Below are 24,380 nucleotides of genomic sequence, written 5' to 3'. Positions count from 1 at the left end.
TGCAATAAAATTTCTAGACGAAACTATCCTCCTCCCCTCCCCCCTCCCCGTGCAGCGCCATCCGTCGCTCGCCCATGCCTCCCCTCTCTGTGCGGCACCATCCGTCGCTCGCCCATGCCTCCAGCAACAAAGCCGCCTCCTAAACCGTCATTGTTACCCTCGCCATGGTTCTTTCCACCACCACCATCCATTCCATGGCCTTCTTTCTCAAGATAGGTAGCGAAAAGAAGAGGAGCCAAAGCCGGCACCCTCCTTTACAAAATCCAACCGATCGATGGGCCGCTGTTGTCTCCTTGACGGCAGCTGCCAGCAATCAAAAAGAAACCGCCGATCTATTGAGATCCAATGGTCTCAAGGAGATGACCATGCGTGAAAAGAGAAGACAACCGACCGACCATCTCTTTCCTGACCCTCACCTCCTTCCACCAGCACAGCCTCAAGTGGGATGGGTAAGGGCGGCAGCATTGATGGATAAAGATAGTGATGGAGGCAGCCACGGGGGACGCGGGATGCGGATTCGCCAGAGGACGATGCAGGAGGGTGGGAGGTATGAACAGCCAAGGAGTGGTGCCAGAGGTGCGACGGTCAGGGGGCAGCGTCGGACGACTGGAGGTGCGGAGGAGGGGTCGAGGTGTGGCGTGCGAGGAAAGGAGAAGAAAGAAAAAAAATTAAATAATAATAATAATAATATAAATATTAAAAAATAATAAAAAAATTAAATAATTTGATTATTTAATTAAAAAATAATTTTTTTTCATATAATAATTTTTTTATTAAAAAATTAAATAAATATTTTAAAATGCTAAACTAATAAAAAAATATTTTAAAAATTTAATATTATATTATCAGTAATCTGATTGTCATACCAAACATGCCAATTAAGATTCTCAATAATTTTACTGCAACATTACCTACATGTATCAAATACAGTAATCAATATTATTAACAGTCTATCCAGATTCCAGATAATCTAGATTATCAGATAATTCAAATTACCACTGTCGATAATATACCAAATGTAATTTTTGACCTTATAATAGACCAATGATTAATTCTTTTGGATAAGATCCTAAACAATGAAATCAAAAAGAATTTGACTTACGATCCATGTACATCCAAAAGATATTATAGTATGGATTTTTTTTAAAATTAACTATGAACCGATCTTAGTGTGGTTAGATTTGATTTGACCAGATTTAAATTGAGTATATATCAGTTCTATACCAAGTATAAGCCTTTTTGAATAATATCCTGGGTCCTTACACCTGTTAGTTCATAGAATATTCATGTCAATTAAAAAAAGAAGCAAAAGATATTTGGAGGATAATATTATGCTTGCAAGTGCAGCATTTCCGAGCTACAGTAGATGGTTCCACTTCCCAACTTTGGGAGATTCTCCTTAGCCAAACTTAATCTACCAATGCATGCAGCAAGAAAGGGGGGTGTTCTGCTTCAAAAAAAACCAACATAGTACATGCCAAAACCCATTTTACACTCTAATTTGGCTCATATGGTGGTCGCTAAACATTATAAAGAAAGAAGCAAAATTTCAAGCAGCATCATTCTGGACTTGCTCAGGTTTGTGATCGCCTTCATCGGCATTGACACTCCCCCGCTCCTGACATGGTGAAGAGTGGCGGCTCTCATCAGGGGTCCTACCCTCCCTCTCTCCAGAGACCTGCGGCAATATTTGGAGGTTTGAGCTCGCTTGTTGTTCGCATGCTAAGCTTGCAAGCCCATTCTCCTTCAGATATGCATCCAGAGGACGGCTGGCCTCCTGAAGAAGGCTCATCATGCTGACACGGGCCGGAGGAGATTGAGAATGGTCCTCATGCCCTGGGTGGCAATTCAGGTCCAAGTATCCCTTGCTCATTTCAGGCTTCTCAGCATTCTCCTGAAAAGGAACATACTTAAAAGAGCTATGTGCTTCAGTTTCTTCAGTGCTGCTCCATAAGAGTCTCTTGTGGGACTCAGCTTCTTCTTGCTCAGACTGGCGTTTCTTCTTTCGCATCATAAGTGTAGCAAAGCGGCGCTTGACAGTCATACAAACATTGCACATGCATGTGGGTTTGTGCTTGGGACCCTTGCCACTGGGTGGCTGGATGCACACGATACACGTACAGCCAGGACGGTGCCGGGGGTGCTTGGTGGTGGTTGCAGCCAGGGTTCTTGCTTGGTTCCTATTATCTGGAGGGGCTGCACCAATACCCAGGGTTTCAGAAGTAGATGCCTCAAGATCCGGAGGACTGTGTTTTGAACTTACAGCAATCCTCTGTCTTCTCATCTCTGAAAAGAATTTCGAGAAGACATGAAGGATTCATGCCATTATATGTGAAAACATAATTGACATAGCCAACCAGAACCAAAAAAAAAATAAGGATATAAATGGCATGTGATTTTAGAGAAGCAAATCTGATACTGAGACAGATGTATGGTAAAAATAGGAACAGTAACATGAGGAATGAGTACATTAGTGAAGCTGTAAGACTTGCACCGGTTAAGGACAACATTATGGAGAACTGATTATAATGGTAAGGACACATACAACAAAAAATTGAGGAGATCATAAAATAAGAAGGAAAACTCTAATTTGTCAAAGAATTTAGGAGAAGAACATAAAATGACATGTATGGAAGTAGTGCGGAGAGATATGGAAAAGGTTGGAATAATTGAAGGTGCCCCTAAATTATAACTAGTTGGGAAAAAGATTGATGGTTATACATATATATTAGATGTGGCAATTTCTAATCCAGCCAACCAGCCTGAACTGAACTAAAATCAACAGTGCCAGGTTGACCAAGATCAACCCAGTGTAAATGGGTTGGGTATAGGTTTCATCCCTGAACACAATGGGTTGGAGAAGCACTTAAACCCAATCCTATGCCCCAAGGTTAGTGGTAGTAGTGTAGAAAAATATGGACTGGTCAAAATTTTGGTCAAGTGATCAAGAAGGTAGTGCAATTCATTATTTATTATTAAAACAAATAATAAACAGAAGGTGTTTGACATTTATTATATTTTCTCCTCTTTAATTTCCTCTCCTCACTCTTACTTTATTTAAATATCCAATTACATGTCTCCTCCTCTTGGTGCTTTTTTTTTTCATTGTTTAAGATATATGGTTGACAAATAAAGGCATACAGGTTGGCAGGTTGGATACTTGGATGTGGGTTTGTGCTTCTCAACCCAACTATAAATAGATTGGGTATAAACAAGAGTTTTCTGACCTTCCTTGTATTTGACCCAATCCATTGCCACCCCTATTATATACATATGCCCACACACACATGCACCAGCATGCACGCACACACAGGCGCACATGCATGCAAGCACATAATGCACACACATACAAGGTTTTGATTATCAGTATCGGTGGCCGTTCTAGCCGACTGACGGCACGGTTCGGCACGGCCACATACTAGACTAAACCAACGTGAACCAACGAAAGAAGGGACGAACCGGAGAGAAGGAAACGAGAGAAAGAAAGGAAAAGAGAGAAAGGAGGGGAGGGAAGGAGGTTGAGGCGGCAGAGACGCCGCCCGTGACCACCTGAGGGCTGTGCAAGCCTCGGAGGGTAGCAATGGCCACCGCGGCTGTGCATCGTCCGCAGGAAAAGAGAGAAAGAGTGGGGTGGAAGAACCAGACCGAGGGAGATCTTGCGGAAAGACCGTCAGAGGGCCTCCGGCTAGCTGCTGTGGCCATCGAGTGGCGTAAACGCCACCTTCGGCTCCGCAGCCGTGAAATAAGAGCCTTTTGTAAGCCCTCTGTTTCAAGAGCCTTTTTAAAAAAAGTCCGACAACAGTGAAGCCGGCAATAGGTCTGCCGGCTTCACTGTTTCTAAGTTTTTTTTTAAAAAATATTGAAATAGTGAAGCCAGCAAACCGATTACCAACTTCACTATTTTAAATTTTTTTAAAAAAATTCTTAAAAAGTGAAACCGACAAACTTCACTATTTTAAATTTTTTTTAAAAAATCCTTAAAAAGTGAAGCCGACAAACCAAGTGCCGGCTTCACTATTCATTTTTCTTTTTAAAAAAGGACCGACGCGTGAACAGAGGCAATCACCCCTATTCCACGACCGCGACTCCACCCGCACCACTTCCACCGCCCGATGGCCGTAAAAGCCACTCGGAGACCTCTGACGGCCCCTCTGCCATCCCATCCTCCCGTTTTCGATGGACCCCCTTCTGTTTTTCTCGCTCGTTGTGGCAGTTCTATCAAGCGAACCAAGCTGCGAAGACTTCCACGGCCCTTCGACGGCCATAGACGTCCACCGCCGGCCTCCAACGGCCTCTCCCTCTCCTCCTCTCTCTCTCTCTTCCTCTGTTTTTCTCTCTTTCTTTCTCGGCACCGGCGTATGCCGTTTTTCCTGCCGAAACCATCCTAGTTCCCTGCCGGTCCGATTCGGCACACCCCGAACCGCACAATTCAGGACGGTTCTGAAAACCATACACACATGCATAACACACAAGTTACATCAGGTGTGAAACTCAATCCTGCTAGGAAATGATGATTCTACCTATGCATTAGTTAGTTTTACTTCAATGGGAGATAAGTTTGTCATTTCTTCATAGAACAGTCACAAAATTGTTTCCTACCTATGCAAGATTGAATTCAGCGCTGATTGGAATCCCTAACTCTGCACATCCATGAATTGGGTCTGGTCCATATTGGGTAGGATGATTGGAGACTGGGTTGGTTAAGGACTAGGTTCATGTTGAATCAGGTATGACTCAGGTCCAGGTTTGGGTTGGATGAGGCTGCACCTTGGCATCAAGTAGGTACTATTATCTGGAAAATCCAATTCCCTTTGTGCCCTCAAAATAATCACTGATAACTTAGCCTCATTTATAATTAATAAGTTTCATAAGAAATGTGAGGGATACCAAAAGTAAAACTAATACATTATATACCAAGTAAACATCAAGACTGGATAACTCAACATCCTAACATAATATATGACCACGCTTGGTTGGATCCAAGTAGGTTAAATTTTTCGTAGACATTACCTGGTCATGAAAAAATTCATACATTCATCTTTAGGCCCATATTTCACCCACAGGCATATAGGTCCGGTCGGGCCTTAGGAGGATCTGGTACAGTCCATGGATAATAGTCCAGCCCTCTTGATAAGGTTGTAATGATTTTAAAAACTCTTTTCTTGCAAACAGTTAGGACAAGTTTCCTATCATGATTTTGGTTCTAGTTGTGTTTTGATAACAAAATACCGAGGTTTCTAGCACAAATATTGACCACACTTATTCTTGCCATTAAACTGTACATTAGTCATGCAGTTAATTAGCAAGAATATGTTATTGTTAGGCATTTAATTAAACCAATATCATATTGAATCATTTTCTTCATGCTCTAATTGGAACAAATTTTTATTGTTGCTGGAGTTAAAGAGCTTCTTAAAATATAACACCATGATGCAATACAACAGCTCCATGTTAATCGAGTGGTCTACATAATAGAAAGAGCCAATTAGTCCCTAGCACTAGCATGCACTAGAAGTTCATTAAAAATTCATTAAACATTAGCACAGTTGTGTTGACTTTAAATTGAGTTGGTGTGCTAATTTCCATCTTAGGCAACTAGTTCTGTTGATTGTTCCCAAAGATATCACGCACCTGCATTCTGCTGGAGAAGATTTTGCATCTCAGTTGGGCATATTTCATTTGGCACTGAACATGAAGATCTGCAGAAATACAGGAAAAAATGGTAAAGAAAACTGAGATCAGTGTAAATTTGAAGAAGAGATAATTGACTAAATTCCTAGTTATATTTAAGTACTTCCCACTTTATCAGGAGAATGGGAAGGATTTATAAATGGTGTTAAAAAATAGAATAAACTACGTGACCATCAAATAAGAAAAGGCAGAAGATTTTTAAAAAAAAAAAAAAAACACGCATCAAAAAAAATAGTGTGACAATTAAAATCAAGCATCTTCAACCTCTTAGCAGGAAAATTAATTCTAAGGCTAGGATACCAATTTTATTATTAAAATGGAGGATAATACATAAACATGTCTTTTTAACAGTACACATCCCGTGGCAGCTAGAGCAGGCTTAAGCTCCACTTGTTCATCAAACAGGACAGCTCAAGCTTGAAATGAGCCATAGAGGCTGAGCTCGAGCTCTCGCTCGATTGGACATGCCAGGCTCTCAGACACGCACGCATGCATGCACAGAGGGGGGGAGAGAGAGAAGGAGGCAAAGGAGCATTCTTGGGGTGAGTGAGTGGCCAAAAAAGGTGAATTCACTGATTCAGACAGATTTGGTGATGCCAATGTTGGTTAACTGCAATGTTAGAAATGACGCATCGAGAAAAATGGAAAAGCTCAAGATGGAGAAGATAAGATACTGCAAACAAGGATGGGCCAGGGATGATCAAAATCAGTCACACATCAAATCAGGCATTAGAAGGCAGTGGATTTGGAAAATACTGACATGAATCAAGGAGTTTCCTCCAATAAAATTTGAGAAACAGAGAGGAATGAAGGGGAGAGGACATTGAGGGAAGAATGGAGAACAAATGGGGGGTAATTTGCCCAAGGGTCCACAATTTTAGGTTAGGGTTAGTGCTAGAGATCTTAACTCCCCAGCTCCATCATAACCATCAATTCTAAATTTTAAGGCTGAGGTGGTTGCAAAATATAAGAGTTATATTTTAAATGATAAAACAACATAATTCTCCCAAAAGGTCACACTGATGACTTTCTTATTCAATATTTTTACGCTATTTCAGAACTAATTTATATAATGATTTTCAAAAAGATATATAATAAATTAACTTTTATTTATTTGTTTCTTCAATCTGTATCGAGCCAAACACGAGCGACCTACAGCTAGCATATGTTCAGCTTTGTTTACATGTTGAGATCAAAATTATAGGTAGTATTCAGTCCATTTCCTAACGGAGCCAGCTCATTTTGGGCTAAATTTCAAGCCAAACACAAGTTGCTCACAAACAGCCTGTTCATTTGACAGCCCTAGCTTGTGATAATGCCTACATCCTCTCTTCCTTCCTCCCTCCATCCATCCATGCTAAGGTCACTCCCTTTCCAAAGTGATTGTGTGCTAGTAAGGAATGGGCTAGACCAGGATTTGGAATAAAGATAACTTTGTCGGCAGAAATATTTCATGCTGACCTTTTTGGATCCCATTTGTTGTCAGTACACATCCACTTTGAGGGAAGAAGAACATCCACAGGCAACCTACGCCATTTGAAACAGTCATCACATTGAACCCATTGATCTTGTCCCCTGAAATTATAATAATCAAATGTAAGATCCAGGAAGAAGAGTTTCTTCATTCTGAAAGCCGGGTTTCATCAAGTTACAACCAACTGAGCTGAGAAGAATTGGAAAGCAATATCACCTAGATTTACATTTTATACCACTAAATATTATCTTAACCAGATCTTGATAGATAAGGTACAACCAAGTAGCTTACATGGCAATCTTAAGGTCATAAGTAGTGTATGCATGCAAGTGCATACACACCTATGAAAGTATGTATGCAAATATGTGTTGCAATAACTAACAAAGCATATGCTGGTGCACATTTGGCGCATTGGCAAAGCTAAGCTGATTTCAACCTAGATTCTACTAGATGTCCTTAAAAGTTAAAAGCTGGTTTTCACTTATAATTCCTGTTATTACTGAATTTTGGATTTCCCGGTATTCCACCAATTAGTAACCCAAGGTTCCAGACATTTATTAAATGAGAAAGACCCACCAGGGCAAAAATATTATGGATGAAATATATGGGAGGGAGGTCAAGGCTTTCTTTTTTATTTTTTTTTGCTTTATTCAGTCAGATTCTACAGGATCAACAAACCTATGGGACTTAAGGAATGATGGAAAGGAATAAAGAAAAGAGAGGGAAAGAAAATCGAAATGAAAAATCTAGAAAATTGCTTACAACTTCAAGCTTGACATATAAGCTCCTTACTTGTACCAAGTCATTGTTTATCTTAATTAGATAGCATAATAGTAAATACATATATTAATACATACATACATGCACATATATGGTAGTGCAATCAGCTAGAAAGGACAAGAGCAATGGCATTTTGTATTTGATATGCCATTTTTTAAGTTTTAAAATTCGAGAACAGAAACCATTTAAGAGGATCTAGAGCTAGCTCAGAAAGAGGATTGCAATTGTATGAAATACTCAAATATTTAGATCATACTGATAAATGGATTCTTCATCACAAAGGAACTTATGCCTTTGGACTGTCTGTGTTACTCACACTTCTACATGAGAACACAACTTGCAAACTTGTGCTTCCATGTTTTGGTTAATTTAAGAATTACGCGATGCAAAATGGAAGGATATCCTGTGTGCTAATAACCTCATCAAATGGCAACTAATATTTGTAACATGAGCAATGAGAAGACAAACTTGCAGCTAATTCTGCAGAACTGTATAATTAAGTGTAATTTTATGATCGTTAATCATGGTAGCATTATCGTAACTACCCTGTTTATTTGTCCATTAAAAAAGGGACTATTCAGTTTATTTTTCTATTTCATAAATACATATGTACAAACACATTCAAGTGAATAAGCCGTTGCTGCCTGAAAACATCATTACCCAGATGCCCGGGCTGTGAAAATAGTTCTCTTTCCAAAAACTGGGGGATCCTGAATGACAGCAATAGAACAGATCAGAGACAAAAATTAGTCATATGTAAAAGTAGCCAGAAAGACTAGATAAATCTGGAGGCGTAATATCCAAATCTTATCAGCTAAAAACAAATAATGCATAACCTGAATTTGATAACCCACAACTCTGATCACGCACAACATTAAACCAAATCTAGTAGTACATAATTTATGATGGAGCTTCTAGTTTTAGATGATTTGTCATGCATTTTCATTTGGTATGATTTGCTAAAATCTTCCCAAAAGAGGCATTCTTTCCAACTTATGCTCCTCAAATTTTAATTAATGCTTTAAAATACTTTGCTTATTAGCAATAAAATGAAAATATGCTTACATTACAGTTACCAGTAGCCAAATAATATAGCAATGTCAAATCCTAATCTCAAGATGGAGAAAATGATACCTCTTAGCGTATCCAATATGAACCACCTATCATTATCTAGCCAACAAAATAACTGGCGTCTGAAGTAAATCAATCAAAAGTTGACCAATCTCTGCTTTTGAATGAAAAAGTCTATGATATCTAATCAAAGCTCCCATAAATGAATTTCTAGGAAAATTTACTGTTCTAACAAAACTTGTGGAAAGTAAAATGCTGACTTGATTTGGGAAAATAGACAAAAACAAAAACAAAAAAGGAAAAGAAAATAAACAAAAGGAAATCTAGCAAATTAAAGGTCATCTCGTTATGCAAAAACATGAAAATAGGAAATGGAATCTTTTGCATAATTAATTTAGTCAGACTATTTAGATCCAAACAAATATAGCTGATTCAATTCATAGGTTGGTAGCAAAGGAAATGGACGAGAGAGAGAGAGAGAGAGAGAGAGAGCAAATTCATCTTTGTAAAAATGCCATGTATAAACAGCACCACAGGGAGCTAGAAAGCATGACATAACAAATGTGCATGGCCAGAATTACATTGCGAACAAATGCACCAGAGAGCTGGATAACTAACAAACTGATGTTTAAAAACTATAACTTACTTCATATTCTTCAAATTCATGATCCTCAATCATAACAATGCTAGGCTTGACACTCGGAGGCGGACGTAGCAAATCTTGGGCCTCCTCCCATGTAAGTTTCAGCTCCAAAGCATCTTCATTGTCCATAAGGAGCCTCTTGCTTTTGGGTCCAATATTCCGGCTTCTTTTCTTCTCAAGAGCTAATAAAGGCTGTAAAGGCAATCCATCATTTGATTGGCCTCCAGGCTTATCTGTCTTATATCAGCTAACATACTAGTAAGTTGAATTACATGATAATATGAAGTGCTGAAGTTTGGATCTGCAGTTCCCTTCATTAACTGGAGTTCAGAGTAACCACTTACTATAGGCAGGTTCTCAATAACTCCTGAAAAGAAAGCTTCATTGCTGATGGCACCACTAGCAAAGGCAGAAATTTGTGAATCCTGCTTCAATCATTAATAGGAATCCAAAATCAAAGTTCCACTAACAATTTTTTTATGCTATTTCCACACAGTGTTACCCTCCCAAATAAGAAATAAAATAGTTTGCAAACTGCATGACAGACTCAAGAGACAGAGAAAAGGCTAGATTACATTAATGGAAAAGCAATGCATATTCTTAGACATGAAGCCTGCATCATGCGGTATCATGATCAAGAAGAAAAAATAATAATTCCCAGGAAGCATCTTACCTGCAAGGAAACAGAATTTGTGGCCTTTCGAAATCCCATTACAAGTTTTCCTTCAGGATCTATTCGGCTGAAAATTACTGTTAAACATGAGGAATAGAAGAAGCAAGAAAGTTATATGCCTGGATATCACAGAATAAATCAAATATTAGATTTAGCAAAAGGTCAAGAAGGATTATGTGCAAGAGAACCTCATTTATTTAACACAGGATCTTCAGATGAGCTCAATGAGAAAATACTCCATATTGATGCTAAATCTCATGCAGCATATATGAGCTGGTCAAATAGTTATGAGTAACATATACTTAAAGCAATATACTTTCCACTTCAAATACCATCTCTTGCTGAAAAGAATGTGCATGTCCAGGGTGTTAAAAAAAAAAATACAGGTCAGCATCTGACAGGACAAAACTATATGAAAGAAAATTAGCTGTTAGGAGATATAATTTATCAAAACTTCACTTGTACAAAATAGACTATAAAACAATGGTGCATGACATAGAACTATTGCAGTTTTGTTTATCTTCTCCCCATGTTATTGTTAGGACCACTATATGCAGCCAATAAATAGAATAATCTACAAATAAAATGGAGCATATAGAGTCATATCATCAGAATAAATAAAATTGAGAAATGACAAACAAGCGGACAATGTTTTGTTAATCAATTTTGGATGTTGAAATAGGAACTAGCAAAACCTTGACATACCCCTGAAATGTTGCTATAATACTCTCCAAAATGTGTTTACTTCATTTGTCAATTCACAAAATCAAAACATTGAAAAAAAAATCCTCATGTGAATGCTTCCTTGCAATAACCTATGGATATCAATGATATATTTGGAAAGCACATCTTCAACGAACCTATGGCAGCATAACTACACCGCAATTGTGTGTGCAGCTAGAGTTATGTGAAACAAAAGCATGAAGAAATTGCTAAGAATCACTCATGGTCATTTTAATAAAAGCAAATTGAGTATTGAACCCAAAAGGTGATGCCATAGAAACCAGTCAAAATATTGGACCATTTAAGTGAATCATATGATGTAAGAAGTACTTTAAAGCTCAAGCAAGATGGAGATGTTGTTTTTCATTGTAACTGATGCCTTAGTGACATGATACTTGAAGCTTCAAAAGTGTTCTTTTAAGGAAGGCAGAACCAACCTATGGTATATGATCCAAGCAGCTCGTGTAAACTGTCCACATCATTTGATTCCATTTCTAATTTCTTTGTATAGTTGTCCAAGTCGGACAGTTCATAGGTAGTGTCCTTGCCATCAGAGCACCAGGCTATAAGGCTGGACAGTTCAGTCAGACTTGGTCCAGCATGTTAGAACTGTAAACGAATTGAGACATTTGTGAACAATTTTACCCTAGCTTGATAGCCAGGTTCATTTAAGCATGTTCTTAGAAAATAAGTTGAGAACAAGTCATGTTTTAAGGCTTGGCTAATACATCATCTGCGCTTGAAAAGTAGCTAGCTCGCAACAAAGACATAAGCGTGGCCTCAGCTCACTAGCTAGCACATTCAAGTGTCTCAGGAGCTGAGCTTGGACATCGGTATTGATGAGTTCACGTAAAGCCCAAGCTGAGCTTCATATTTAACATGCCAACCCCAAAAGTCATGAAGTTAGGCTCAGATCATTTGTAGCCCTAAAATCCAGTGTAATTTTTTTTTAAATTCTTAATCATTACAAGAGTATACCTCCAATTGCCTTGGATAGTATTACCACTTTCACATATTGGAAGCACTTAACATAAGGAAAGGTAGCCAAGTTTTCGAGAGTCCTTCCAAAGCCTTTGCTCTATTGAGATGGAAACTCTGAAGGAAAAAGATAGCTGGAACTTGATATTAATGCATCCTTTGGCACATATGCATAAGCACCTAGCCAAGAACCAATTCTAGCCCGCAGAACCTCATCATGGATCAACAAGGAAGATGGAACAACTACTCCATGGTCATCTTTCATACAGAATACCAAAACATAATACATTTTATCATCTCTTGTTACGACCCATGTTTGAATCTCCATGAGAAGAGAGAAAGGTAGAATACTGAAGTTTCCCCACATCTTCTACCAACTTTGTTGGAAAATAAATCATATGAAAAACAATATTATAAACACAAACAGATACTGAAAAAAAATGCTTCAAGCACTTAGATTCACAAAAAATAAAAAGAGTATGTTTGACTGACTTAGCAAGATGAAATATATGTATGAGGTACTTATAAATATAAAGGAATATGTATGAAGTCTTAAATAGAATCTCAATCATGTCACACCAAATGAAATTGTGCTCTGCAAAGGTAAAATTTCGAGAGTGAAGTAAAGAAATTCTCTGTTTTTTCTAATCCAAATAAGAGATTATATGCAAAGCTTCTTTATTGCTTTAAACTGAATGAGTTGATCATGTGTGGCACTATAACCATATTTTCCTGAAATTCAAGTCTGCAAGACACTTTTCTCTGAAGATATCTTGCTTCATAAAGTTGAACTTGAGATAAGGGAGTCAAAAGATACATATGATGTTTCCCTTCATGCATGAGATTATATGTGCAAAGTCTTTTCAATTTTCCAGTCTGACTTTTTTGCTCTTGCTTGTCGCAATAATTTTAGTAAAAGATGAGCTGACAGCACATGCATAAACTGGTGATGAAATAAACATGATGTCATCAAATGCAACTACATATTCTACCTGTGTCACCAGCTTGTAATTGCATTGACTGTATGCATGGAGTGACACCTTCTAAGACATACATTCTGCTATTGTTATTTGGCCAAAATCTGAATTGAAAAACCCAGTTTTTTCCTTTCACATCTTGAATCTTTAGAGGAAGACCTTCTGGTTGAGAAATAGGAGGAAAATATGCCTGCATAAAATGCTCATACACAATGATATAAACCTAAATAAAGAAACTTTTGAAGAAAAGGAGAATTTAGATATAGCATTCCAAGCATAAAACTAGAACATAAATAGCTAGTGAAGGCATTGGCATTAAGTATGCAAGTGAGAACAGAGAAATTTCAATTTTTTAGAATGAAAGGATGCATATACTTAACCATCATTTGGTACATCTTGTATGCAAGATGGTCTCATTTAGAGCAAGCAAGAGGTTATCGATAAATCATAGTTCTGCATGCTTTCACAGCAATAGATCAACCAACCCAATGACTCTGCTCTTTTGATATGATGGCCGATGACAATTCCATGAAACAGTATTAAATGCATTGACTAGCCAGGAAAGCTACTACCTCTAATGCACGTTCGCACATCTCATAAAGCAGAAGGCAAATCAATCACAGGGGAAAAAAAGGCTGAGCTTATTATCAAGTATACAAATCTGAACTAATTTTTAATATCAATATCTTCTTCTGATGTACTGGAAAGCCACATAAACAGTTTCGAGCAAACTTGGAGAGCTTACTTCTGCACATGCTTTAGGCAGGACTAAGCGACCAATCCGACCTGCATCACTGGCACTTAGGACCTTCTCGAATAATGGCACAATCGTAGAGTTTGAACTTAGGTTGTGAAGTTAAGGAATGAAATAATAGAAAAGGCAGCAGAAAAAAAGTGCAAAATAACAAGGACCATCGTACGGGCAGCTTCCAATATCGAACCAATCCACCAGCAAGCAGAAAGATATTTTGGTTCCGACTTAAAGAAAAAAAGTTGTGGATACTCTCCAGATATTTGACGTAGTTCTTGGTCAGTGATCCTTGGCCAATAACGTGGAAGCAATTGATTCCGGATCCTTCCTTCAGCAGGTGGCCTTGCAACACTCATACATGAAAGCATTTCTTTTGATGCTTCTGAATCAGCACCACTGCTTGTCCTCAATGGCATAGGCAGAAGATGGTGGGACCTTTGCACTTGTTGAAAGGCAGATAGTACTTTATTCTGCTGCCTTCCTCCATTAAGTGTATTAGACAGTGGAAATGTAATCTGTGGATTTTTTGAATTAAGACAAGCGGTCATGTCGCCAGAGTTTGAAGTCCCTAAGCTTATGCTCAGGCATGCATGGGCTAGTGACTCATATATAATTTTATCTGATACAGTATCATTTCTGTCACCTTTATTTATAACCAGAGAAGACCCTATAGGACCGTCTTTTTTATTTGTGAAACATGTACTTCCCTTCTCTCCAAGATGAAGAGCAACTTGTTCCCGTTGTATGCGCCCAAATGATCCATTTATGCTCTCTCTTTGGGCTAAGACCAAAATGCTGTGTCCATCACCCTCAGTGCTACTTCCCAATTGAATGTCACTGCCCTTACAATTATCCCTTTCACCAGTAGCAGAAGTATGCTGCAGTTCACCAGCATTAATTGTTAACCTAGCAACAAAATCATTCCCCTCCTTTTCATCCATAGGGCTCACAGAAGATGGAGCAAGAACAAGCTGAGGAGGTTGAGGCAAAAGCTCTTGGATAACTTCACAAGGAACTTGTGCCTGGTAAATTTTCAATAAGTTGGAATAACTGATTTGGAGATAAAAATATTTATGTATTCCAACACTTGTAGTTCATAAACATGATCAAATAATTAATGATAAATATGAAAATTCTTCTCAATAAAAAAAAAAGATATATATGAAAAGGTGAATGTAGCATAACATTGAAATTGCCCAAATTATGATAATAGAACAAAGTACAAAAGTTGGAAATTAAAACCAAATGTCTTCAATTATTCACCAGATATTGAATGGTAGGAAGCATTGAATTTGTACTCCCTCCCTCTTACATAACAGGATGCATCAAGTTGACCTTACCAAATCAAATGTTCCTATGATAAGTAGACTGGATATGTTGAATGAGTAATGAATAGAACCAAGTCCATTTACCAACATAAATAATTTTCCGATAGTTGAATGTTAAGTGTGACAATGGATAAGCCCTCAAACTAATGGTCATGACCATTAGATCATAGTGGGCTAGACTAGATCATCAACCATTAGATGGTAAGGTACAAACATAGGTGGATCGTACATGACAAAGTTTGAAACTGTGAAACACATCTAATAGATTAGACATTGTATGTCTGACCCACTTGTTAAACTGTTGATCTGATAATAAGGTATAGTATGTTTGACCCACTTATTAAACTGTTGATCTGATAATAATATATGGTCAAACAGTAACATGATAGCATTGCGGTGCACATTTATTTTTTAATGGAGAATATTATACCATTTTTATAGTCATAAATATCATTCTATTTATTGTCTCAATTCCCCAATAGCGTCCGCCTGGGATTCTAAAGGCCAACATGAATAAGATCCAACGATCTGATGGTAGTGGTGGTGGTGAACAATGGAGCATGGCAGTCTCTGCATCAAGCATGGTTAGCTTAGGTTAATTCATACATGGTCCCACATGCCAAAACTCAAAAGAGGAATGTAGCACAAACACCGAAAGAGTAACCCAACTCATATATGCGAGTCTACAATAAATACAAAGACAAATGATCTTACAGATTCACATTTAGAATTCTTCATGCAGCTAATACACTGTACTCCCCCATTGTCAAGTAGATCAAATGATGACTTTGAAGCAATACATCCACAATGCAGCGGCTGCATATACCAGTTTCAACTTTCAATATAACTACCAGACAGCAAGAAGGCAAAAGCTGAAGATAACATGTTTAACCATAAAAATGAAAAAAAAAAAAATGCAGCCATCTTACCTTGCTACAGAATCTGCAGTTCCTCCAACCAGTTTCATTTAAGTGAAACTTGTCGCAGAAAACTAGTTGTTCGTATGCCCTCCTAGATTAAGGGACAATAAAATCTTAAGAACAGAGCAGACTAGCAGCGTGCCAGAATGGTAGCTGCAAGCAAGAGCTACAGCATGACAATGTAATTGACCTACTTTAAAAAGAAAAACAGTCATATAATAATCATTGCATCAACAGCAAATCTACTATCTGATTTAACTATGTTTTAACAGCCTAATCAGATATTTGAGAATAGAATGACAAGGTGTCTCATTCAATAATCAATCGTCACAAATTAGATGCCACAATGACCTAGATTTATATTTTCTTCTATTATCAACTGCATAAAGCTCAACTGATAATTTCCCGTTCCAAATTTCATCCCTGAAAATATTAAATGACGCATCTCAAGCAAAATGCCACATTTTAAAGTTGTAGCTTGTAATACACTCCAGGTATCTTAAATGAGTTCCCTCACAATGAAAATGACCATTTTCTTAATGATAAAAATCTGAGTGCATGCTTTTAAACTGTATTATGTGACTCTTTCAAGTTTCAACTTTTCGGCCCCTCTCACACTCACCATCATTTAAGGTCATGAACCCAATCTCACTTCAGAAGTTGAGAATCATTTAACCCTATATGCCTTAATAAAACACCTCAGATTTACTTCCCAATACACCAATAACTGAACCCAGAAATTTTAAGCTTTGGCTTATACCTTTAGCTATAAGTAACATCAATAGACATAATGTCTTTCCACAGGTTACCAGAACATTAAAAGAAAAATACTTAGCTTGACAGACAACTTGTCTGCCTCAAATAGCTGGGCATGTGATAATGGATTTGGCTTTGTGGAAGCAGCTTTCAGGATGTTAGAATTAGCCTCATCATATTTGGTATGTGTCCAAGTACATTGTATCTAGTAATGTGTCTAAATACATTGTATCTAGTAGTCTCACCATATTTAGTATGTGTCCAAGTACCTGTATCTAGTAATGTGTCCAAGTACATTGTATTCAATAGCCTATAAAGGCCCTTTGAGAAGCTGAAAGAAATATAAAAAAAATATATTCTCTTCCTTTAACATGGTATCAGAGCAAAACCCTAGCCATCTTCCTCTCCTTCCCGCAGCCTCCGGGTTTGCTCTACTGTTTTGACTCTGATCATGGTGTAGTTCCCTGGTCCTCCTCTTATCTATGCTGTGATCAGGACTCCTCTCCTTGTGTGCTGCCACTATTATCCTCGGATCTATATGGCATCGTCTTCGGAAGTCCTGAAGTCCATTCCTTTAGGTACCACGATCAAGTTGAATAGTGCTAATTATGTCCTCTGGGCTTAGGCCTTCCGCTTCTTTGTTGGTTCTCAACACAAGTTGAAACATCTTACCGACGCCCCTCCTCATGCCTCCTCTTCCTCCAAGTCTTCTGATGGCGAGACAGCAACTAAAACTGTGGATAAGTGGCAGGACGATGACTACGCAGTTATCACTTGGCTTTTGAATAGCTGTAAATCCTCGGTAAGTGCTAATATTATGTTTCTATCTACTGCAAAAGATATGTGAGATACTCTCAAGGAGATATATAGGCACGAGAAGAATATTAGCCGTGTTTATGCCCTATATGAGCAGATCTTTAATCTTCATCAAGATAGACGCTCTATCAATGACTACTTTGCTGCACTTAAAGATAAATGGGATGAACTACCTGTTTATCATCCCATTACTACTGATGTGACAATCTTGAAGCAACAACATAAGGAATTCCTTGTAGCCAAATTTCTCTCCGGATTGGATGACAGTCTCAATCATGTTCGGCAGTCTCTCTTGTCTGACTCTACTGTCCCATCATTGACTAGTGCCCTTGCTCGTATGCTCTGAGTATCTACCACCATGGCTGCATCTGAATTTTCTTCTACACCTGTTGATCAGTCTGCTCATGCTGCTTCTGGAGGATGTGGCTGAGGCTGTGGTCGGGGCCGTGGTCGCAATTTTCCTTCGTATATTTACTACACTCGCACTAGCCATCCTTCTGAGTGGTGCTGGCAGAAGTTTGGTAAACCAAAGACCGCTAAACTAGCTATTGTTGCTCCAATTAGTGCTGTCCCTATTTCTAAGACCACGAGTGATGTTATTACACTTACTTAGGCGGAGTATGATAGATTATTGCAGCCACATGCCTCTTCATTCCTTGCATCTCCATCTTCTGGGTCTGCGTCGGCTGCTGCCCATGGTAAGTCCTGACTTCTAGACTCTGGTGCCTCCACCCATATGATAGGTAACCGGTCTTTGTTTTTTACTTTATCCATTTCTTCTACTCATCCTCCTGTATCTATTTCTGATGGCTCCTTTTCTCATGTTCTAGGAGAGGGGTCAATGGTTACCTCCTCTTCTTTACCTCTTGACAAAGTTCTCTACGTTCCTAATTTTTTTGTTAGTCTCCTATCCATAAGCCACCTCACCCGCTCTTTGGACTGTTCAGTTACTTTTTTCCTTCCTACTATATCTTTCAGGATCTCCGGATTAGGAAGCAGATTGGTGGCGGACATGAGTTGCAGGGTCTCTACTATCTGGATGCGAAACCTACTACCGCTGTTGCTGCTTCTCCTGCTGCTCCTTAGGATTTGGATCTCTCTTTGGCATTGCAGACTCGGCCATCCTGGTATCTCATCATTGAGTAAATTTGTGTCTGTTCCTTCTACTTTGTCCTTTTTGCCATGTGCTGCTCATGAGTTTGGCAAGCACCATCGTATATTTTTTCCTTCTAGTGTCAATAGTCGGAGTAATACTTCTTTTGAGATTATTCATTCGAACATCTAGGGTCCGAGTCCTATGTCATCCCATTTTGAGTTTCGCTACTTTATTATCTTCATTGATGATAGTTCTCGGATCACTTGGGTATATCTTTTTCGGAGTTGATCTAATGTCTTTAGTGTATTTAAAGAATTCTATATGAAAATAAAAACTCAATTTTCTATGTCCATTAAGACTCTTCGCACGGATAATGCCTTAGAATTTGCAAGCTCTTTATTTAAAAAATTATGTACTTCTAATGGTATTATTTATCAAATATCCTGTGCATATACTTCTCAACAGAATGAGATTGCTGAACGTAAGAATCATACCCTCCTGAATATGGCCCGCACTTTGATGTTTCAGATGCATGTGCCTAAAAAATATTGAGAGGATGCTATTCTTATTGCTTGCTATCTTGTTAATCGTCTTCCATCTTCTGTTCTTGCTAGTCAAACACTTTCTGTTGTCTTTACCCGAATAAGTCTCTATTCTCACTAAATCCTTGGATGTTTGGCTGTGTCTGCTTCGTTCATTTGCTCGGCCCTGGAATTGACAAACTATCCTCTCAATCTGTTAAGTGTGTTTTCTTAGGTCACTCCCGCACACAAAAGGGGTATAGGTGTTATGATCCAATTGTCCGACGTCATTTTGTTTCTGCTAATGTTACTTTCTTTGAGTCTGTCTCATTCTTTTCTCCTTCCGAGGCTCCATTGGTACCCTTGTTTGGACCTCCTCTACCTACACTAGCTCCATCACTACAAGTTGTCCCTTCCTCGGATCTTGAGCAGCCCTTAGAGACACTCCCAACAGCTCCTCCTGTTTTGCAGGTTTATCGGTGCCGTCAAAAACCTACAACTCATGTTCAATCCAATCTGCCTTCTCCAGCTCCGAGTCCGGACCCTGAGATATCTAATTTTGATCTTCCTATTGCTCTACGCAAGTGCAGACGTACATGTACCATGCACTCTATTGCTAATTATGTCTTCCTAGACCATTTCAGCCCTTCTTTTCGGCATTTTGCCTTGTCTATATCCTCAGTGTCTATTCTCAAGACTTATTTGGAAGCACTACCTGATCCAACTTAGAAAGCCACTATGGATGAAGAGATGAATGTTCTTACCAATCGTGGTACTTGGGAGCTTGTGCCCCCTCCTGTGGGTGTTCAGCCTACTGCATGCAAATGGGTGTTTACCATTAAATACCTACCGTATGGATCTATTGACAGATACAAAGCTCGCTTGATTGCCAAGGGATTTACTCAAACTTACGGGATTGATTATTATGAAATTTTTTCTTCTGTGGCCCGGATGAATTCTGTTTGGATTGTATTCTCTGTTGCTGTTAATCAAGATTGGCCTATTTTTCAAATGGATATCAAGAATGCATTTCTTTATAGTGATCTTCTTGAGGATGTCTATATGGAGCAACCACCTGGATATGTTGCTCAAGGGGATAATCAGCTATGCAAGCTCAAAAAGACCATCTATGGGCTGAAGCAAAGCCCTCGTGCTTGGTTTGACAAGTTCACATAGGTTGTTGCCAGTGCAGGGCTCTGATGCTCACAACTTGATCACTCAATCTTTGTCCGAAAAAGTTCACGAAGAATTGTTGTACTTGTAGTTTATGTGGATGATATCCTCCTCACTGGTGATGATACCGAGGGCATAGCTAAAGTTAAACAACATATTCAATCTCATTTTATTATTAAGGATCTTGGCAGGCCAAGGTACTTCTTAGGTCTTGAGATTGCTTACTATACTGATGGGGTTAGTCTTTCTCAAGAAAGTATACGCTTGATTTGTTAGCAGAAACCAAACTTCTTGGCTATAAGTCTGTCAGCACTCCTATGGTTACCAGTCACAACAATCCCTCTGAAAATGATGAGAATTTTCCAGATCCAACTCAGTACCATCGATTGGTTGGAAAATTGATATACCTCACCGTTACACGACCAAATATTTCTTTTACAGTTGGACTGATTAGCCAGTATATGCACAAGCCAAAAAAAGGACATTGGGAGGCAGCCTTCAGAATTTTTCATTATATAAAAGGCTCTCCAGAAAAAGAACTATTTTTCAAGAAATCTAGATATCTTAACATTAAGACCTACTCTGATGCAAATTATGTAGGGTCTGTGAATGATCGACCCTCGACCTCTGGCTATTGTACTTATATTGGATGAAACTTAGTCACATGAAGAAGCAAGAAGCAAAATGTGGTAGCCAGATCCAGTGCAAAGGTAGAGTACAGAGCAATGACCCATACTACCTGTGAAATGATGTGGCTTAAGTCCTTTATGGAGGATTTGGGGATTGTCTATACAAAGCCTATGGTTATGCATTGTGACAATCAAGCAGCGATTTATATTGTTAGTAATCCAGTCTTTCATGACCGGACTAAGCATATAGAGGTGGACTGTTATTTTATTCGAGAAGCTGTTTTGAATGGCAAGATTATGATACCCTTCACAAGTTCAACAGATCAGCTCACAGACATCTTTATCAAAGCTCTCAACTCTACTAGGTTTTCTACTATATGTTCCAAGCTGGGCTTAGTTGATGTATATACTTCAGCTTGAGGGGGAGTATTAGAATTAGCCTCACCATATTTGGTATATGTCCAAGTACATTGTATCTAGTAATGTGTCCAAGTACATTGTATCTAGTAGCCTCATCATATTTAGTATGTGTTCAAATACATTGTACCTAATAATGTATGCAAGTACATTATATCCAATAGCCTATAAAGGCCCTTTGAGAGGCTGAAAGAAATATAAAAAAATATATTCACTTCCTTCAACACAGAAAAATGATTAATATGTTGAAAAAAGAGAACAGAAAAGTAATGTAAACGATAAAAGACTACAATATGCAGGGAGCTACCCTGATGAATCCCATATTTTCTCTAAGTAGTATAAAAGTGCACAGCAATGGAAAATTAGTTTAGACAAGACACATCTGAAGCATTGTTACTTCAATGGGAAACAAGATTGCGAATAATTGTGTATATGTCCTTTCCTTGTTTTATTTTTTTTTCTTGGTTATAGCAGAGTCATGAAATAACAATTCTTCTAATCCGAACTGACTTGTGAACAATATTTTTGGACAAGTATGGCACTTCAAAGGAGGAGAGAAGGAGCTCTTAAACTTCTGGTGAAAGTTTTTTTCTGAAGAGTACTTCTAGTGAAAGTTGAAGATCCAAATTATGAGAATACGTCTATGCTTTAGAAGGAGTTAACAAAACTTTCTTATTGTTTTTGACAAGGAAATCTTTTATTTGGCATGACCTCCTTTAGATTCTCCTTACCATTTCACTTGCAGAAAGTGGTCAGTTCACCACAGCAAGCATCAACAACAGTATCCTTAATAAAACGTTAACATCTGTTATGCTAAACTTTATCATATCGCATATTTCATTTAAGAGAATCATATAATATATTTCATCACTTTCGATTATCATAAAATCAATTTAACACAAACCACTTCTAAAAGAACCCAGTCCAATTACAGAACAAAATCACGATGTTTTTTCTTTAAAATCAATGGTTTCATCACATATTTCAACAAATGAAACCCGTACAAATAAGAATCAAAAGATTAATATATCCATAAAAAGTCACGTGTAAATCTAAGTGATGAATGTATCATTAAACAGCAAAAGAAAGAAGACCCGCTAATACTGCACCAAAACTAAAATTATATGAAGTTAGAAATCCATGCAAGTAAAATATTAAAGTAGATTGACATTAAAATATAGTCTTTAAGAACTTTGTCAACTAAATGTGCCTAAACAAAACGGAACAGAAAGTAAAAACCATTTTCTTTCTAAGAAAAAGGGAAAAATCAGCAACTCAAAAGCACGAACAGAGCATCACAAAGGCAAGATTTCATGCGAACAAGAAACCTGTCCATGATCTCCATAACAACATAGCAACGACCGAAAAAAACCGAATTCTACTACCAAAAAGAACACCTCAACAGCATCAAGAACGATGCCTAGAATGATCAAAACAGACAGCAAGGACTAAAATCAAACAAGACACGCGAAGTAAGCACAAAGAATCCAAGAAAACGATATATGAATACCCGCACTTGTCGCAGAGAGTGGCGAATCCGCCCGATTTCAGCCCCCACCCCTTCCTCCACTCCCCCTCGCCGCCCGGCTCAGTCGCGCCACACCTAGCGTTCCTACAGCGCTTCGACCCCATCCCAAACCCTTGAAACCCTCTTTGTTAATAAAATTCGAACAAAAACCCAAAAAGAACGAACTTCGAACAAGATAGGAAGAACCACCTCCTCTTCCTCCTCCTTCTCACTAGAAACCTGAGACTCCTCTCCTCGTTCGAGAGAGTCTTCGAAGAGAAGAAGCCATGGAGGGCGGCAAGAGAGATGTATTCGGCGGAGGAAACGCCGAGATCGGGGTGCGAGAGGATTCCGGCGGGCGGAGAGGAGACGACGACGAGGGAAAGGAGAAAGCGAGCGGTCGCGTGCGTTAGGAGAAGAGGGAGGCGCCCACGATATATATAAGGGGAAAAGAGAGGACACCGTGAAAAATTTAAATGCACGCACAGCAGACAGACGACAGGAGCGATAGCTCACTCGACCCTCTCCACCCAACACGGTAGCACTCGGAGAGAGAGAGAGAGAGGAGCTAATATATTTTTTTTTTAAAAAAAAACTAACAAGAAGCAATGATTAAATATTATAGTTAATACAGCATTGTAGCGCCTGTCGGTCACGCAAATAATTTCTGGTCCTACCGGTGAGAGTAAAATGAAAAGAGTACGACATGCACCAACTTAATTAGTTACCCTGGAGGTGGTTTAATTATTCAGCAAGCACCAGGTCTGTCTTAACTAGGTAATCTGCATTTATAGTTAGGCCATTCCGCAGATGCCAACTTAAGTTGCGTAAAAGAGTAAAAAGAAAGTTAACTTGGATGACTAATCAATCTGCACTTAGAGAGAAAGCTATGTGACAGTTAATATTGCATTTTTTTTTGTTAACTTGATATGAATTAAATCAATATATAAATTATTTTTTATAAATATATTTGGTATTATTTTGATAAAAGATTATGAGATGTTAGCTATCCTTTTTTTTTTATATAAAAAAATTAGATTGTGGTAGATCAATTTTGTTAAAAAGGATAACCTCATAGTATATAGCTAGTAGGGCTGAGCACCTATCAGGTTAGATCGAATTGGAAGAAAATTTTGATCAAATCGAATTCAATCGGATTGAAAAAAATCTAACTCACTACCGATCATTTATCATATATAAACCGTTTGAAACCGAAGTTAATAGTTTATAGCCGATTTGGATGGATTGTGTCATTTGAACTTCAATGTTGATTTTAAACATCACAAATCAATACACCATTCAATTCATATAGAAACTAAGATATAATAATTTCATAACATTTATAAGTTAGCACATAACATATCATAATTATCAATTTTTAATTTTTCAAATAGTCTAAATATTGAAAATACTATATCGATCGATCAGATTCGATTTCATACAGATTAAAAATATA

The 24,380-nt window shown here is 38.2% G+C and overlaps 1 protein-coding gene across 3 annotated transcripts; it reads right to left on the bottom strand.

Moving 5' to 3' along the window:
• Window positions 1-1,293: 1,293 nt before the first annotated feature.
• LOC105052297 (B3 domain-containing protein Os07g0679700) lies at window positions 1,294-23,456 on the bottom strand. 3 transcript variants are annotated; one of them, XM_019853394.3, is made up of 13 exons: window positions 22,928-23,456; window positions 16,019-16,100; window positions 15,804-15,905; window positions 14,014-14,783; window positions 13,756-13,852; window positions 13,026-13,200; window positions 10,333-10,409; window positions 9,932-10,084; window positions 9,663-9,851; window positions 8,606-8,655; window positions 7,153-7,266; window positions 5,632-5,699; window positions 1,294-2,286 (listed from the first exon to the last, which is right to left on the bottom strand). In XM_019853394.3, exons 1-13 carry the CDS (start codon window positions 23,047-23,049, stop codon window positions 1,550-1,552), a joined length of 2,736 nt encoding a protein of 911 aa, XP_019708953.1. In that variant the 5' UTR covers window positions 23,050-23,456; the 3' UTR covers window positions 1,294-1,549. The 3 variants fall into 3 exon arrangements, with proteins under 3 accessions (XP_019708953.1, XP_010931366.1, XP_010931367.1); XM_010933064.3 differs by having other exon boundaries at window positions 9,663-9,896; window positions 10,004-10,084; window positions 22,928-23,455; XM_010933065.4 differs by having other exon boundaries at window positions 10,004-10,084; window positions 22,928-23,455.
• Window positions 23,457-24,380: the final 924 nt, after the last annotated feature.

This window comes from Elaeis guineensis, chromosome 10 (genome assembly GCF_000442705.2).
Source record: "Elaeis guineensis isolate ETL-2024a chromosome 10, EG11, whole genome shotgun sequence".
Lineage (NCBI taxonomy): Eukaryota > Viridiplantae > Streptophyta > Magnoliopsida > Arecales > Arecaceae > Elaeis > Elaeis guineensis.
This window is presented reverse-complemented; position numbering and strand designations above follow the sequence as displayed.

Coding starts and splice junctions, on each gene's coding strand:
- LOC105052297 (XM_019853394.3), bottom strand. CDS start 23,049: ATGGGGTCGAAGCGCTGTAGGAACGCTAGGTGTGGCGCGACTGAGCCG. Junction 14,784..15,803: donor AGAATTCTAAATGTGAATCT/GTAAGATCATTT, acceptor AAAATTTACCAG/GCACAAGTTCCTTGTGAAGT. Junction 2,287..5,631: donor TCTTCTCCAGCAGAATGCAG/GTGCGTGATATC, acceptor AATTCTTTTCAG/AGATGAGAAGACAGAGGATT.